Source organism: Sitophilus oryzae, unplaced genomic scaffold, assembly GCF_002938485.1.
Source record: "Sitophilus oryzae breed Bouriz unplaced genomic scaffold, Soryzae_2.0 scaffold_942_pilon_pilon, whole genome shotgun sequence".
NCBI classification, from domain to species: Eukaryota; Metazoa; Arthropoda; class Insecta; order Coleoptera; family Curculionidae; genus Sitophilus; species Sitophilus oryzae.
Genome location: NW_022147575.1, coordinates 530,882 through 550,682, shown reverse-complemented (window position 1 = coordinate 550,682; position 19,801 = coordinate 530,882). Strand labels below are relative to the sequence as shown.

General features: G+C 32.3%; 1 protein-coding gene across 3 annotated transcripts in view; it reads right to left on the bottom strand.

The window, feature by feature from the left end:
• The window catches only part of LOC115890969, a 110,823-nt gene that overhangs the window by 22,211 nt on the left and 68,811 nt on the right, over positions 1-19,801 (bottom strand). Inside the window, exon 1 of one of the 3 annotated variants that reach the window (XM_030911338.1) lies at positions 8,595-9,041. The exons of 1 other annotated variant lie outside the window; for it this stretch is intronic. In XM_030911338.1, the coding sequence (XP_030767198.1) occupies positions 8,595-8,688 (94 nt within the window). In that variant the 5' untranslated portion in view covers positions 8,689-9,041. Of the gene's footprint in view, positions 1-8,594; positions 9,042-19,801 lie in introns of those variants that run through there. One more of the 3 variants, XM_030911340.1, reaches the window with a different exon arrangement.

Below are 19,801 nucleotides of genomic sequence, written 5' to 3'. Positions count from 1 at the left end.
TTTTACAGAAAGGTTTTAATAGGTTTAAACTAAATAATTCCGGTATTTTATATTGCCAGAAAAAAGAAAACACAATTAAATATAACAGCTTTTATCCTTCAGACATGTATAGAGGATAGACTAACAAATGCATGGGTTTGATTTCTTCAAAAAAGTCTTTACAAATCTACTGTGTCTCCCTTTCTTAAGTTATAACTCATCATGCAGTCTCAGGACTTTAACAAAAGCCAGTATCTGAGACGGTTTTATATGGGGTAGTTCTCCATCTCCGATATCAGTCGTACCAAACATCGTGGTAACATTGCATTCTATCGAAGCTCTATAAAGAAATTTCCCCAAACTGAACAAGCGGCTCTCACAAGTTTTTCAATAGTTTCCGGAAAATGTCAAGAAAAATATAAAATTGTCACAATTAAAAAAACCTCATGGACGTGTTTCTGTGGTTGAACTATACTACCCGTAAAATACTTGCACTTATTTCTGGAGCACCCTGTATATTTTAATAATGTAATTACCTACTAACTGCTAACGTGTAGATTTAAAATAAGTACCTTACTTTTTACAAACGTTCTTTATTTGATTGAAAAGTTTTCAGGCCCTAATATATTAGGAAAACCTAAGGAAATCTCCTAAATCTCCATTAGGAAAGCTCCTCCTATTAGGAAATTTCTAAACTACCAAACTCATAACATATTTTGTGTGAGATATTAAGTATTAAATATCTCCTATTAGTAGATAAGTGGAATATTATAAACCAAAGCGCGAATTTGGAGGCAAATTAGGGGTTCTTTGCTTGTTTACATGTTCATCCATTTTCTGGGAATCTAATTTTGCAAATTACCTTGTGGTTTGTTTCGATATAGGAACGCGTAATGCGTGAATTCGCTCTGTATTTTATATTATATACAGTGAGGAAATGAACATTCTAACGTAGCAGAAGGGCAAGGGAAATAATTATCTCACCCACGAGGATTTGGTGGCTTACTATAAAACCCATAAAAAGATTAACTTTTTTCCCTTTTAAAATAATATTAATACAATAGGATTGAAAAAAAAATGGCGTCAGAGATGGCTATGAAATGAAGAACGCAGTCATTATTTGTGTAAAATTATAATGGGGAATGATATCGATAATCATTGCCAAGCCAACTTGACGCCTTTTTTTGATCACAAGGTAATATTATTATAGTATAAATCACAAGAGTTTTTTTTTCGTTACATTTGATATATTGTAGGTATACAGGGTCCGGCAATAGTGCGTCTGGCATCTGTAGCTCCTAGTATAAAAAACTTGAGAATTTTGTTTAAGTGCAAACCTAAAGTATATACCAGGATGTATTCAGAAAAATATTTTAACTTCTATAGGGTGGCTCAAAAAAGTGTGAGTGGACCTGGATGATTTTTTTAAATGGAACACCCTGTATATTATTGCATTTTTGACTAATATATTTTTCAGCCCTTCTTAAAAAAATTTATTAAAAATACACGTACAACTGTTCTGAAATCAAAACTATATTAGGTATTTACTTTAGATGGTCTGTACTTACTTTGCTATAAATATGAAAATCGTAAATTATACAGGATGTTCAAAATTCTACGCCAAACTTTCTAAAATATAAAATAATTTTTCTTCGTTTTTTTTTAATGGAACACCCTGAATATTATTTTATCAATAGACGGAGAAATGAACATTTTTTGTATTTAGAGTATTCCAAAATTTTTAACGGTTTCGCAGATATTTGCAGTTTTATATTTCATGTGGCATTTTCCACAGTAAATTTTTATCAAAGCCACCCAATGATTTTTCTCTCGTATTTTACCATTGAAAGCGCCATAAGAAATAATACTGCGTGTATCTGCGAAACCGTTAAAAATTTTGAAATACTCTAAATAAAGGAAATGTTCATTTTTTAACTCTCCATCTAATAAAAAAATAATATACAGGATGTTCCATTTAAAAAAACAAAGAAAAAATATTTTATATTATAGAAAGTTTGGCGTAGAATATTGAACATCCTGTATGATTTACGATTACCATATTTATAGCAAAGTAAAAACAGACCATCTAAAGTAAATACCTAATATAGTTTTGATTTCAAAACAGTTCTTGTATTTTTAATAATTTTTTTGAGAAGGGCTGAAAAATATACATTTTTAATTTATATTTTAATATCTCTGATACTATCGAAATATATTTATTCATATCTTAGGGTGATGTAAAGTGATCTGAAAGAAAGCCAAAAATGCAATAATATACAGGGTGTACCATTTAAAAAAAATCATCCAGGTCCACTCACACTTTTTTGAGCCACCCTATAGAAGTTAAAATATTTTCCTGAAATACATCCTGGTACATACTTTAGGTTTGCACTTAAACAAAATTCTCAAGTTTTTATTCTAGGAGCAACAGATGCCCGACGCACTATTGCCGGACCCTGTATAGTAACACAAGGTCTTAAGCTATACAGGGTGTCCCACACACGCCCGGGTTTGCCAGGGTTCGTACATCCATGAACAGGCGTGTGCATTTGTGTCTTCAACAGAACGGACGGCACTTTGAGCAGTTTTTGTAAATGTTTTGAATAAATAATGCAACTTGAAATTTACGTTTCATTCCACCTCCTGCCAAAACGGCACATTTCCGGACAAGGGTTCCTATACTCAAATTACTTGTTTTGATGCCCTCTACAACCCCTTTCAGTTTGTCGCACTAATTGTGGGACACCCTGTATAAAAAAATATAAGAACCAACAATATTGTCAGCAATGAATCAAATAAAATTAAAAAAAAATAAAATAAAATAAAATATATAAATATCTCTATTACCAGAAATAAACAGAAAAATTAAGTTAGCATGGAGTACTTATGGAAGAAACTCAATCATATTCAAATATAGAATGCCACTTAATCTAAAGAAGAAAACATTCGACCAATGTGTACTACCATGATATACTCTGTTTTTTTTCTCAGGTAAGATTTCGACAGACGATGACAGAAGAAAAGCAGCTGACGTCCCATACCAATCTATTTATTTTACTAAAAAAAGTTTCTGATAATTTTTAAGTTATCTATGGATGGGTTTAAATATAAATCCGTCATACGTCGTGTCTTGTTGTTTTTAACCAGTTTTATTGGTTTATTTAAAAAATGACAGATCGTATTTCAATTTTATTGGTTTGACGGAACGATGAACGACAAACGGACGCCGATGCGTATGAACTCGCCTTTAGATTTTTGTCATTTTTGACGCTTGTCAAAGTCTTGCCAAATTCTAGGTTATAATTTTGTGTCAACTTTTGTTAAATACCCTGCGTTTTGGAATATGATGCATTTTGATTCGTATTATTACGTGTGTTTTGTGTCTTTTGAAGTCAAGTGGAGGAAAAATCGAGTGAAAATTAACTGTAGACCCAGAGCACAGTTTATGGTTAATACTCGCTGCCAGGGCAGAAAGTCTTATACACCAATGAAGTTGCTATCGATAAAGTTTGTATACCATTTCGTCGTAGATAAGTGCATCTTGTATATGGTAGAAGGATCAAACTAAACACATACTAAAAACTGGAGTAGCTGTAAAATATCGATATCACACGATAGGTAAATAATGGATTTTAGTACTGCAGAAAAATAATGTCAAAAGGTACTGGTTTAAAAAAATTAAGATTAAAGTTAATTAATCAACCTTTAAGGTATAAAATTTGGTAGGTGTTATTATTAATAAAATAGTTTGTTTTATTTACCTATGTTGTTTTATTTATTCCTGTGGATTATTACAAATTTGTATTTGTACATAAGTTATATTGATAAATATAATCATAAATGCGGGTAGTTTCATAAAGCTTAAAGTAAATAATAGTTCTTTTTATATTTTTTGGTATGTAGTGTTTGTTAGGTTGGTCATACAGTTAGGTGATAACGGTTTGGTCGGTAGCTTGCGCGCCATCAAACAGATTGTGTCATTCGTGAAATTCTTGGATTGTGTCAAATGTGAAAATAATTTTCAAATGTCGCATACCACCTGTGACGTCATCATATTATACAAAAAATATCCATATTGTTCAAATGCCACTAATAAAAAAAGACCTATTAGGGAAGAAGTAGAGCATAACCCCAAAAGTTATGTTTTGACATCGAGCTGGACATTTGAAAAATTATTTTCACATTTTGACACAATCAAATTTTACAGATGACACAATCTGTTTGACAATTTGAAATTGGCGCGCAGAGCTTGCCGACCAATGGTGCCGTTTATCACCTGTGACGTAGTGACCAACCTGCGCAATATCATACCTTGTATTCTTTGTATCATAAGTCATGACCTATGCATGCAAAACCCGGACACTTAAAACGGACATTATAAGGAAACTGCAGGTCGTACAACGCTCATTGTAACAAAATATGCTGGAAATAACCAAGAGAGACAGTAAAAGCATACAGTGGATACGACAAAAGACCCAGGTAATAAATGTCATCCACAGAGTCAAATCTCCCAAGTGGCAATGGGCAGGACACCTAGCAAGAAGGACGGACAACAGATGGACCACAAAAATTACAGCATGGTACCCCCGAGGAATTAAGAGACCTAGAGGAAGACCAAGCCTGAGATGGGACAATGATATTAGGAATTAGCAGGGATAACTTGAGCTCACATAACCAACAATAGACAACAATGGGCCCAACTACAAAGAGAGTATCTAAATATGTGAGGGAGGCTACACCATAATTGGAAATGGTTGAATAAGCTGAAAATGATGATGATTATGACTTTTATATCGCAATATATTTTTGTAGTTATGATGAGGCCACCAAATATTAATAACAAAAAATGCAAGTCCGTATTTAAAAAAAATAATAAGAAAGTTAATAACTTCGGTGTCTCAAAAATGCTTTGGTTGGAAAATTAATATTGACATCCTGTATACAGGGTCCGGCAATAGTGCGTCGGTCATCTGTAGCTCCTAGAATAAAAACTTGAGAATTTTGTTTAAGTGCAGACCTAAAGTATGTACCAGGATGTATTTCAGGAAAATATTTTAACTTCTATAGGGTGGCTCAAAAAAGTGTGAGTGGACCTGGTTGAATTTTTTTAAATTGAACACCCTGTATATTATTGCATTTTTGGCTTTCTTTCAGATCACTTTACATAACCCTAAGATATGAATAAATATATTTCGATAGTTTCAGAGATATTAATAAATAAATAAAAAATATTTATTTTTCAGTTCTTTTTAAAAAAATTATTAAAAATACAAGAACTGTTCTGAAATCAAAACTATGTTAGGTATTTACTTTAGAATGGTCTATTCTTACTTTACTATAAATATGGTAATCGTAAATCATACAGGATGTTCAATATTTTACGCCAAACTTTCTAATATATAAAATAATTTTTCTTTATTTTTTTTAAATGGAACACCCTGTATATTATTCTTTTATTAGATGGAGAATTAAAAAATGAACATTTTTTGTATTTAAAGTATTTCAAAATTTTTAATAGTTTTCGGGATACACGCAGTATTATTTCATATGGCGCTTTCAATGGTAAAATACGAGAGAAAAATCATTGGGTGGCTTTGATAAAAATTACTGTGGAAAATGCCATATGAAATATAAAACCGCAAATATCTGCGAAACCGTTAAAAATTTTGAAATACTCTAAATACAAAAAATATTCATTTTTTAATTCTCCGTCTCTGAAATAATAATATACAGGGCGTTCCATTTAAAAAAAGAAAAATTATTTTATATTTTAGAAAGTTTGGCGTAGAATTTTGAACATCCTGTATGATTTACGATTTTCATATTTATAGCAAAGTAAGTACAGGCCATCTAAAGTAAATACCTAATATAGTTTTGATTTCAGAACAGTTCCTGTATTTTTAATAATTTTTTTAAGGGCTGAAAAATATATATTTTTGATTTATTTTTGAATATCTCTGAAACTATCGAAATATATTTATTCATATCTTAGGGTTATGTAAAGTGATCTGAGAAGAAGCCAAAAATGCAATAATATACAGGGTGTTCCGTTTAAAAAAATTATCCAGGTCCACTCACACTTTTTTGAGCCACCCTAAAGAAGTTAAAATATTTTCCTGAAATACATACTTTAGGTCTGCACTTAAACAAAATTCTCAAGTTTTTTATTCTATGAGCTACAGATGCCCGACGCACTATTGCCGGACTCTGTAGAAGAAAAAATAGCAATAGTGAAATGAAAACTATTTTAGCATGTAGTTAATTAATCCTAAAATTATCTAATTAAAAAACATAAGGGTTTTAAATAGAATGCGTGAATTTTAAAAATAGCACAGCGTTTGACAAATCTGTAACACTTCCCTAATGAGATGACATATGATATACATATAAAAAAGAGACAATACGACGCGTTTTTTACACGTGTGGTGTTTCAAATTATTTCCTGCTAAATAATACAAACGTGATTTCATAAAAGCCATAGCTAAAACATAAACAAGGCCAAAAAATACTCTTTTTTAAAAATAATTGTTTTTTTAAGCGCGGATAAAAGAACGGGGATATAATGGTATTTTTATAAACATGTAAAAGATATAACTCATTGTTTCGATAAAGCTCTATAATATCAAGTTTCTTGTATTATTATAATTTTTTTTGTAAAGTAGTGCACAATTCAAAATTTTTAGCCGACCATACCAATAGGTATGGTAGGATATTAAGATCGGCAAAAAAAAGTTTTTTTAATTTCACTCAAAATGAGTTATTTGGGTCATAAATGACCTAAATACAAAATATTTTCATGGTGTCCGTCTGTCTGTCTGTCTGTCCGTCTGTCTGTCTGTCTGTGTCTGTCCGTCTGTCTGCCCGTCCACAAGTCCGTCTGTAACACGATAACTCAAAAACCGCTAAACCGATTTTAACCAAATTTGGCACAAAAATACTGTGGCACCCGAGAATCTGGCCATTAGTTTTTGTTGGGGGTGATGGGAGGGAGTAAAAGGGGTATGGGAGGGAGTTAAAAATTTTAAAAAATCGTAACTCCAAAATTACAGTAGCTAGCGGTTTTCAATTTAAGATTAGGAATAATATTTGCAACAAAATTTGTAATAACATCAAAATCAGTCAAAGTTGCAGTTTTTGAGATAAAAAAAATTGGAAAAATTCCTTAAAACTGCCTACAAATTTTTTATTAATATATTTTAGTATGAGCGGTTTTCAATTTAAGATTAGGAATAATATTTGCAACAAAATTTGTAATAACATCAAAATCAGTCAAAGTTGCAGTTTTTGAGATAAAAAAAATTGGAAAAATTCCTTAAAACTGCCTACAAATTTTTTATTAATATATTTTAGTATGAGCGGCTATACGTTGTAGCATAATTAATAAAATATGTGGGAAATATTAAATATAATACATTAATTTAATATAATAGTAAAACAGGTTTCTGGATCTTAACATTAGGTTTCTTATAAACTAATATATAGATGGCCCTGGTAGTTCAATTTATAAATTTCGCTTTTTTGCAATAATGGAATTCGGGTGATCGCCATTTTATTTATACCGCTACAAGTGTTAACAGCCTTTGGTTTTCGACTTATTACCAAATATATTATATTCTTATTATTTTGGGGTATAAACCTGGTGTTAGGTAAGAAATTGATTTACAACCCTTAACTCGGTTACATCTAGATGTAACGTAAGGTTCTGAAGACTGGTCAATAAAACAACTACTGCAGGAAACATTATCTTTTTTATTTTCCACGCTGATGGTTGTAAGTGTGGTTTAGTAAAAGTTCTACAAAGTTCTAAAATAAATTATAATTAATATGTAACCGAGTTAAGGGTTGTAAATCAATTTCTTACCTAACACCAGGTTTATACCCCAAAATAATAAGAATATAATATATTTGGTAATAAGTCGAAAACCAAAGGCTGTTAACACTTGTAGCGGTATAAATAAAATGGCGATCACACGAATTCCATTATTGCAAAAAAGCGAAATTTATAAATTGAACTACCGAAACCTAATGTTAAGATCCAGAAACCTGTTTTACTATTATATTAAATTAATGTATTATATTTAATATTTCCCACATATTTTATTAATTATGCTACAACGTGCCTCCCGGCGCCAATTTTTGTTCATAAATACGAGTATATTCAGATATCACTTAAAAAGTAACAAGTAAGAACAGACCATCTAAAGTAAATATCTAATATAGTTTTGATTTCAGAACAATTCTTTTATTTTTAATATTTTTTTTAAAGAAGGATTGAAAAATATATATCTTTGATTTATTTTTTAATATCTCTGAAACTATCGAAATAGATTTACTCGTATCTTAGGATTATGTAAAGTGATCTGAAAGGAAGCCAAAAATACAATAATATACAGGGGGTTCCATTTAAAAAAATCATCCAGATCCACTAACACTTTTTTGAGCCACCCTATAGAAGTTAAAATATTTTCCGGAAATACATCCTAGTACATACTTTAGGTTTGCACTTAAACAAAATTCTAAAGTTTTTTATTCTAGGAGCTACAGATGCCCGACGCACTATTGCCGGACCCTGTATAGAAGACTAAAAATGATACAATAAGAGATGAAAAACTTACGTAAAGTATCGCTGTAGCCACCGACGACCACCTCCAAAAAAAGACAAAACCCAAGAAGGACGAGCGCAACGTTGAGGCCGCAATGATACCTCATTTTCGGGACTTTTTCGAAAACGTATATTTTGTGCGAGCGAAAAACGCCGAGGACGATCGAGGCCCCGCTCTGGTCTCTTTTGGTGCTGCTCTGGAGCGATGCTTGGCTTCACCAGGATTCAACAGCCCGTCTGGATGCGGGAAGACGCTTTTATAGTTGCAAGAGCGATCTGTCAAGGGGGCGGATCACCCCCCTAGTACGACGCGCATCAACCGACTCCAAAGCTCAAAGTTAATTTTAATTTTCTATGTATCTTACGATTGGACACGTATGGGGTTGATTCACGCCCATAGTTGATTAGGTTATTAGAATTATTACTGACAATTTTGAATTTTGTATAAAGGCACCTGTTACAGCGTTGCTGCTTCATACTAAAAGAATGCTCGGTATATTATTACATTTTTCGAAACTACTTTCATATCTCATAATTTTTCTATTACTATCTACCTACCGGGTGCGTCTCAAAAGTGACTCACCCCTATAACTTTAATTTTAATTTTTCAGATAAAAAAAAAACGAAATTTTGTATGTTAGTATATCACATAAATTAGGATTGATTGACGTATTCAATTGTTTCCGGTCACTTCCTGTTTCACCGGAAATGACTAAAACTTTGGTTTTTTAAATGGCATCCTCGGTATATTTTTTATTTATTCCATAGAAAATGGCACTCTGAATAGAATGACATATCACAAAATCAACTTTATTTTCGCTTTAAAAAATCGTATTTTAAATTTCAATCTAGAGTACCATGGCTGTGTTAAAACACTAATTTTTAATCAAGAAAAAAAGATTTTTTCGTGTCTTGTCCTGGCCGGTTAAAAAATGCCCAAATCGTATTTTTCATCATATCTCATTTTTTTCAAATGGAACGAGTGTAGCTCATTAGCATATTTGGAAAAAGCATTTTTTTACGAATAATTTGGTACCACACACTTGGTATTTCGAGTTATGTTATCGTTATGAACCGCAGGTTACAATTTCAATTAAACCATATGCGAAAACGTCAAATGTTGACATATTATATGTCATTCTATTCAGAGTGTCATTTTCTATCGAATAAAGTGAAAAAATACCGAGAGTCCCATTTAAAAATCAAAAGCTGTTGTCATTTCCGGTGAAACAGGGAGGGACTGGAAACAATTGAATACGTCAATCAATCCTAATTTATGTCATATACTAACATACCAATTCACTCGTGAGCCACTTCTGAGACGCACCCGGTATAATTGTTATTTTTTAATAGGTTTCTGTATGACTTTCTTTATCTTTATATTGGGCAAAAAATACTAATATTTATGCAATAACTGTGCAGTACGTCTGGCCGTTTTGTAGCTACGGGGTATCTGTGAGAGGGGAAACGATATTCTCTCGATGTTTTTCGTAAAAAATTAGACGACGCGTCCCATCAATAAAAATTCGACAAATTTGCATGTAGCCAATAGAATGAGTGGGCGAATGCGATATGTTTTGTCCGCATTCCTTTCATAGACACAGATCCAGCAGACGTACTGTATGCAATACCATATGGCACAATTCAAAAGCCCGTCTACTGCCGTGACGTCACAAGTTATCTCTAGCCTGTATCATGTTGGTTGTGACCGTATGTATCCTTATCATTAATCATGTTTTCCTAAAAAAAAATGTATTTGTTGAATATGTTTTGTTAGTCACTACAGTGGCGGATACAGAAGGGAAGGCCATAGGGCCAAGGCCTCCCCTAAAATCTATCAATTAAAGTAAATATTAAGCTTTTGCGTTAAAAATAAAAACGCCCTAAAAAGCATATTCTACATTACTTTTTATTTGCGCCCCCCCTAAAATAAATCCTTGTATCCGCCCCTGAATCACTAATAGTAGTAAATAAGATTGTAACATACTATACAGGGTGTCCCAGAAATAAGTGCAAGTATTTTAAGGAGTGGTAGATCTCGATAAAAGAAACAATTATTAATATTTTCTCTTTACCGTTTTTCAAATAAGTCCAAAATAACGAGTTAATTTACTTTGAAAATTTAGTCTAATATCTATGTTGCAATATTATCAAGAAATTATGTTTTTAACTAAAAACTAAAAAAATTTCCAAAAAGTTTCGAATTTTCAAAAAAAAATTTCGCGAAAAAAACCTCATAGGCGTATTTCTGGGGTTGAACTATACTACCAGTTAAAATACTTGCACTTATTTCTGGGACACCCTCTATAACTATATATGATGGGATTTAATGTCGTATCAATAGCTAGGAAATAATTAAGCTATTAAATTAGTTAATTTAATTAGTACAACCACACGTTTTATAGAATGTCTATATTCTATTTGCAAATTAACTTATTATTAACAAATCGTGTTAGTAAATTTTATAGTGCATACCGTCAATTGATTGGAATAAATCAAACCGAACTGATATCAAGCGATTAAAACCTCAAGCTCAAAGCTCTATAGTATAATAAAATTCACATTTATATAATTAACACATTCCGAATTCATCAAAACATTTAAATTAATTCTATTAATAAAGATCAAAGTGACACAAACTATAAAGGAAAATAAGATGTTTTATTTAAATAAACAGTAACATGAAACTCTATGTAAATTATAAGATAAAATATAATAATATAAACATAAATATTACTTTGCAAATTAATATAATGGATGAGCTTGCTTCTGTTTACAGGTTCAGTATATTTTAGTAACCAATTTGATTTTAATGTTATTTCATTTTAACTCTGGATGCTTCAAGACAATATTTGTATTTCGTTTTGGTCATAAAGGTCATCAGTCTCCCTTTATATTTACTATTCATAAAATTAATATTGGATCGTAGCTAGTCTCAAGTTAAGAATATTTCCAGGTGCAAATACCTTATTTTTAAAATATTTTCTACTTTCTCCTCAAAAGATTGAGAAAAATCAAATATTTTCCTTGATTTAAGTAGGAACAACAGGTTTTTAAAAGGACACTATGTCCTCAATGAACATCTCAGTAGATAGAAGATGAGAAACAACGGCGAATGCAGATTCTGTGGGGAAAATGTAGAAACACCAGAACACCTCATCACCGAATAAACTTTGGTACGACTGCTATCGCAGATAGAGAACCATCGAATTAAAACTCATGAAGAACTAACCTCTGTAAAACCACCGTCTAAAGTGCCATTAGACGGTGCTAAAACCGTCTCAGATACCAGATACTGGTTTTTATCAAAGCTACGAAACTGTAAGTCTGTCCTCTGTTTCTTGAGACTCAAGAACGGGGGACATAATAGATCTGTAAAGGTGCGTCCAGACTTGACGAGACGAGAGCGAGACATTTCAAATTTGCCAAGCGGGGACGGGCCTCGCGAAAGTCTCGGGAGACAACCCACGGAGCCTCGTTGCTATCCGTCCTCTGTCGGTTTTGCGTTTTGCGACGGCCGATCATAGCAAGCTCGCGGCACAGTCTGGACGTGTTTTTGGTAGGCTTGCTCGACTGCGAGATATTAACTCTGATTTATGAATTTCGACTATTTAAAGTTAAATAATCTCAAATTTTTTAAATGGTACACCGTATGTATATCATTTTTTTTATAGAATTTACAAATTTTGCGGCAATGATAATTTTTACCTTACCGAAATCTAACATTTCTTTAAACAAATTGTATTATTACAAAATTTATTAATTTTAGATATACAGTGTGACCCACTCAAGACCGGGCACCCTCCATAAAATCTGTGTTTATAGTCCGATTTTGATGATTTTTTTTCAAATATAAAGTTTCAAAAAATGTACTTTAGGGCTCAATGTCATGTTATTTCACAAAAAACAAGGCCTACTTAATAAAGTTTTTGTGGTGAAAAATTTGCTGCTTCTTAACCTTCCCTGTAACTTTTCTATTTTGACATTTTGTTCTAAAGAACGCTAAGAAACGTATTTTGTGAAGGACATCGTATCTCCAAACAAATGAAGGATTAAAGGGGAAACCAAACCAAACCAAAAAAAACCGACGATGAATAAAATACGACGAACCCAATACTATGTTAAAGATACAAAAATTTACTACTGTATGCGTTATTATTTGGCTATCGTTTGTTATATTCAATTACAATTTAGTGTGTCTGGGTCCCTTTCACTATGACCAAACTCACTTGTCTCGTGGTACGCTTGCCTCAAAAAATGGATAGAAGATGTCTCGCTCTCGTCTCGTCAGGTCTGGACGCACCCTAAGGTCTCGATGATAAAAATTTCTGCCGTATTGAGCGCTACGGTAGGAATTTTTAAAATCAACTTAAATGCACCAAGCCAGTGCCTGTGCTGCTACTAGGACATTCTGTAAATTTTAATTGTATTTTTTAGGCATTGGTGATTGATCGTATACTCTTAAGTATAAAGTATACTTAAAACCACGAATGGGTTCTGAATGAAGCTTTACTTTTAAGTTTATTATAATAATTTATCTAAAAGAAATTTTCTAAAATTGGCACTTCACAAATATAACAAATACGTATGTAGTAGGTAGAGAGAACACTAAAAATACTGACTAAGTGAAAAATAAATAATACAGGCCATTCCCTATTTTCACAGGAAAAAATATCAAGAGGTTTTCACCTGAGCAAACTAAAATAAAAAGAATTATTACAGAAAAAAAAATGATAGTTACGTGATCAAACATACTTAAGAAAAGAGGTTTAGAAGTTATTTAATAATGTTTGCAAGGCTATTTTCTAGATAGTTTGTAGATGAAAAATCCTCAATTTTTTATTTTTTGGACAAAATTTTAATTTTTTTATGATGTGGCGTTAAAAAACATATACACCTAAATTTTCGGTAGGGATATTAGTAATTCAATAATCAATTTAAAACAATAATTAATTAAATAATTAGTAATATTAGTAATCCAATAATTTTCAGAGCAGGTCATAATTCGGTCGTAATAATTGGTCATATATATTTGTCATATTCTATAAAAAATAAAACTATATTCTAAAAACAAATATTTTAGTACAATAATTTAACAACGACGCATTAAAAAGAATTCAAAGTATATAGATGCACTTTTTTTCAGCACAATTATGCCTTTATATTTTTGATTAAAATAATATGGTCGCTTATTAAAAAACTTCATTACATTTAATTATCGGTTATTAGTATTTACATAATTATTATTTTACAAAAAAAAATAATTATTTGTGGTTTATTTCTTTATTTATATAATAAATTAGGTTATAATAAAAAAATAAGAATGTAATTATAAATAATTTTTAATATTTGTAATAATATACAGGGACAGAGGAACCTTAAAAATGTATTTTTTGTTATTTTTAAATAACTTCTATGGTAATCGCAAAACAATTTCCGATGCACGTGATCAACTTTGAGTGACAAGCGATGGCGACAGCGCTGCCAGATTGTGATGGATTTATGAGATGAATCTTAATTTAAAAGTGACAAACAATATATTTATTATATCATTTTTAAAACATTTTTACATTTTATTTTTAATTTAATAAACTAATATTTTAGTAATTAATTTATTTATTTGTTTTATAGCTTATTTTACTTATTATATATTGGCAAAAATTAGACCATTATGAAGATTATTCTAAGCGTTATTATGGGTTATTTATTTATTACTGATGTACATCTTACAATGCCATAAGTGGTAATAACAAGATGGTGCTATTAATGCACAAACTAATAATCACAGAATTTCTATCCTTTGGTGAGCTGACCCCCAGAGTAGGAGGACTTTTTTCTTTGCCTAATCGGTTTTTCCTTAATTGTTATTAATTGCGAACACTTTTGGTGACACCTTGTACGTACTAATATTGATTATTGATGACGTAATGAATAAATCAAAAAAATATTTGAACTAATTAGGTTCAAAAGCGCTTTTGAAAGCACGGTCGAGAGATAATCTCCAGGAATCGGTATTTCAATGTCCGCGCTTACGTGAAAAACTGGAAATATTTTCAAACAACGGCATACCCGGAATCTAGATCACTGAACGTGCCTAACAGAAGAGATCGGTGATTTCGATTGCAAATAAAAACTAAATTTTATTATCTGAGCCTACAATTTTTACTAATAATTCGACAAATATAACGTAAAGAGTGTCCCATTTTGAATGTCTATGTTTTACGATTCAGGAAAGATTTATAATAATAAATAGATAGATAATTTATAGATAATCAAGAAGCCTTGGACAAATAGATTTGATCGTCTAATGTTTTAGTATCTTGTCCTGGCCGGTTGATGCCCAAATCGTATTTTTAATCATATCTCAATTTTTTCAAATGGAACGGGGAGGGTTCATTAACATATTTGGAAAAGGCATTTTTGTACGAATAATTTGGTACCACACACTTGGTATAATTCAAGTCAAATTGTTGTTATGAACCGGATGCTACAATTTCGAATAAACCATATGCGAAAATGTCAAAAGTTGACATCTGATAGGCGCCATTTAAAAATCAAAAGCTGTAGTCATTTCCGATGAACAGGAAGTGACCAAAAACAATTGAATACGTCCAATCAATCCTAATTTATATCATATACTAACATACCAAATCTCGTTTTTTTATATAAAAAAATGAAAAAGTTATAGGAGTGATCCACTTTTGAGACGCACCCGGTATAAACTCTCGTGCGTCCTTTCTGGTTGTTTTTAACCAATCTTATTGGTTTATTTCAAAAATGACAGATCATATGTCAGCATGATTGGAGTGACGGAACGATGAACGACGCGCAGACGCAGATGCGTGTGAACTCGACTTAGGATTTTTGAGACTTGTCAAATTCTTGCAAGCAAAAAATATTATAGGTTATGGATATTATTTGTGTCAAATTATTTAAAAGAGTCAGCGTTCTGGAAAATTGTAAATAAAAATTTTGCATTTTGGTTTGTTTATTACTTGTATTTTTTTTAAGTTAAGTAGAGGAAAAATCGAGGAAAAATGAAATGTAGAGCCAGAGCACAGTTGATAGTTAATATTCGGGGCCAGGGAGCTGTATTAGCCAGCAACAAAGTTTGTATACCATCATTATATGGTATAAAAAAATCGACTCTAGTATCTGCGAAACAAAGCATTTTAGGACGAAAATTTATACGAACTTTTTTACTTATTTTTATATGCAGAATATACTACCGAAGTTTCCCTAATACAATTCGGACCACCCTGTATAATAATAATGAAAATATTTTTGATAAACTAGTATTGATAAACTGTATTTGAATCACCCTGTAAAAGTGGAGTAAAAACCTCAAATAGGAAATCTGTTAAAGATATTTTCCTTAGGAACACTGGACCACCCTGTATATAAACAAGTTCACTTTATACAAAAAATAGTCTCTATTTTTTTATATTAATATACCCATGTAATGATTACATAATTGCCTAGAAGAAATATAGAAATTAAAATCATTTTCACGTTCACTTAACACATTTTTTTTCTTTTTCCCATTTCTGTATATTAATGTTATAAGCAAATACATAATTTCATAATTTACCTTTCCTCTGTTCATATTCATTCAAATTAAAGTAATAGTGTTCTAGCACAATTTAATGTTGAAATATTAGAAAATAGTGTGTATTTTAATAGCTTGTAATATTCAATCTTCATTATACTGCCGATCAATCTTCTATAAAGATGTAAACACAGCGTACCTAAATGCAAAAATTATGATAAAATTGATATTTTACCGATATTAGTTTGTAAATTTGTGTCAAATATTTTTCAATTAGCCAATGTAGTTTGAAAATTATTTGAAATAAAATATAAATTGCAAATTAATATTTTTATAATACAAAAATATCTGATAATACAAAAAGTGGCGAAATACCCATGAAAAATGCTAGCTGTAAGCAGCAGTTATTTGCAATGAGAAATGCAGAATTTTATATCAATTTAAGCTATATTTAACAATAACAACACATTTACACTATATCTAATAACAATAATAATAAATAGCAAACCAAGACATGAGATCCGTCTTCTATTATGCACAGACGGGACCGTTTTTTAACATTTCTCGCAGAATTCATTAACTCAGTGAGGGTGACAGATTTTTTTTTCCATAACAAGGGGCCGTCCTCTGCCGGAAACACTGCGACCCATTCTACTATCCCTGTGCCTTGCACTAACTTATGCAGGTCCTTGATAGGATGGGAGCATAGTTCCTCCGGTTCTAGCCTAGCTTTCCCGAATAAAAAGTGTCGCTTGCGATCCAGAGCCTCGCAATGACATATTATGTGCTCCGCTGTTTCAGGATCTTTATCGCAGAGTCTGCAGCAAAGACTTCCTTGATACAGGTTGAGCTTGTTCAGGTAACACTTGACAGCCATGTGTCCTGTTGTAATCCGCACTTTATTCCTGCTAAGCATTAACAGTTCTTTTGCGGTTTTAGAGCTAGGTCCTTGGATAAAAGCCTTGCTGTGCCTGTGCCTCTGTCTGTTTCTCCAGTGGACATTCTGCTTTTCCTGATCCAGAGTTTTAGTGAGAAGTGTCTAGTCCTAGCAGTCAACTATTAAGCTTGACCAATCAGGTTGGTTAGCGTGGTTATTTGGAGTGTGTTAATTCATTTGTTTTTGTCAAAAACTCTAACGTGATTGGTCGGGCTTAACAGTTGCCTGCTAGGGCTAGACACAAGTGTTTTAGTGCAGTACGGGCCATACATTTAGGTATTCCCAGTATTGGCTCTGGACTTAGATAGGATGCCGATGATCCTTGCCTAGTTAGCTCATCGGCTTTTTCGTTGCCTTGGATGCCGCTGTGGCCCGGCACCCAGAGGGTGAAAGATACCCTCGCAGTAATTTTTGAAGAAATAAATCGGCCACAAAGGTATGAACTATAACGTAATCGAATATTATTACTAGTAAATAAATATAAACCTTAGGTAATATAAGATTCCGTGAGCTTCCTCAAATTATTCATATATTTATAATATTGCAAAACTGCGTATCTTGATTTCCATTATTGAAGTTACCAACCAGGAAACTTGAATAATTCTTATAAAACGTTTATGAAAATAATAAAATAAGCATAATATTTTTTTTGCAGAAATATGTATATTTTTCATGAATAAATTTGTCATTAGTACGAAATCAGAATAAAAATGATGTTGAATCATTCTTTATGGAAATATAGTTAGTGATATAACTTCTTAATTTAATTCATAAAGAAATACCTCGATATTTTTTCCTGCCGAAGAAGAATTTACGTTACAAATTTTAAACAAATTATTGAACTTAAATTTATATGATTTTTTTGTGTTCTACGTATCTCAAAATTAAATGAAACAAAGAACTAGAAATCTCTGTTGAAAGTACTTTTGTTAAACATTTACAAACATTACCGAATCTTCATGTTTTTCATCAGTATGATATAAGAATGTTAAATCACCATTAAAGCTTCTGGATATTCTTATTTTTCTTTAAAGGGTTGATCTGGGATACCAGAGATATTAAGAGTCTATTACCTATTACGCTATACTGTTTGGATCGCTCTCAGAGGTCGGATAAAGCGGATGTGTGGCCGAAGGAAATTTATATTATACTAGCGTGTACCAGCGACTTCGTTCGCGTCGAATTAATCATTTGTAATGGTGATGATAAAGCAAAGCAAGAATTTCCATTAACATACAAACTGGATAAAATTTTCTCACATTTATGTCAGCATGAGAAAAAACAATATGGCGATATTATTATATAACTTGGTAATATTTGAGGGGTAGTTTCATCTCGTTGGAATTTGACTTTCGAAAAATCCGTTTGCCAAAAATAAGCTTTTTTATGAGAAGCAGTTTAAGCAGAATCGTGGTTAAGAAAATTACCCAACTTTTGGAACACCCTGTATGATTTTTAAAAAAAAACTCAAAATATGTTAAAAGAACAAATAAATTATGCTTGTCCAAGCGTTTTCCCGAAAAAGACTAACCGTTTTTAAATAACAAATATTGTAATATTTGAGGGGCGTTTTCACCCTCTTGGAATTTGAGATTCGAGAAACTTCTCCTATCGAACCTCTACACCCCACAGTCAATCCGTTTGCCAAAAAATCAGCTTTAAACGTCAAGCAGTTTAAGCAGAATTGTGACCGAAGGAAATTTATTATACTAGCGTGTACCAGCGACTTCGTTCGCGTCGAATTAATCATTTGTAATGGTGATGATAAAGCAAAGCAAGAATTTCATAACATACAAACTGGATAAAATTTTCTCACATTTATGTCAGCATGAGAAAAAACAATATGGCGATATTAGTGTTCATTACTCGGTTGCTTTCCCATTCTTCTCTTGTCCCTAATGCAACGACTGGTGCCTCTCGATGCGAATCTCGGTTGCCCCCCCATGCAACTCGATGCCCTCACAGAACGCTTATTTTGCTACTTCTCCTCCAAAATCATGTTTGGTGAGCATATAGTCCGTTTTCTGATCTAGCAGATGTGGACTCGTGTTCACCATGATTTTTCCTATCACTGGCAATATCCTCGAGTGACCGTAGTTGGTCTGGTTCCACAGATTGGGTTCCCTTAATCTTAGGGCACCCTTAGCGGCCAGATCCTTCACGAGCCAGTCGATTTATTGCAAGTCCAGAATTGCTTCTAGCGCAGCTTGCTCTGTGTTGTTCCTTGCTCCAGTTGTACCTAGAGCTGCTAATCGCTGTACTTTTGTAAGGCTTTATCTATTAGTCTCTTTAAATACCGCTTCCCTCCATACTAGTGCTCCATAAGTGATGATTGGTCTAACTATAGCAGTGTACATCCAGTGTATAATATACGGTTGCAGACCCCATCTCTTTCCAAATAGTTTTTTACATGCATAGAATGCATTTATTCCCTTTATCATCCTTTCCTCCGTGTTCCTTTTCCAAAGAAAGCTTTCTGAAAAGCTTCGAGTCCAGAATGATTCCTAAATATTTTGTCTCCTTAGCAAGTACAAGTGTCTTCCCTTCCAGCTTTGGTAGCGTGAACTTGGGTATCTTGTATTTTCTTATAAACAGAATGAGTTCGGTTTTGTCTGGGTTGATGCCCAAACCATTCCTTTTTGCCCATTCCGTTGGCTCCTTCAGAGCAGATTCCATGATGTCACTGATCGTCTGCAAGTTTTTGCCAACGATCAATATTAGCACGTCATCTGCA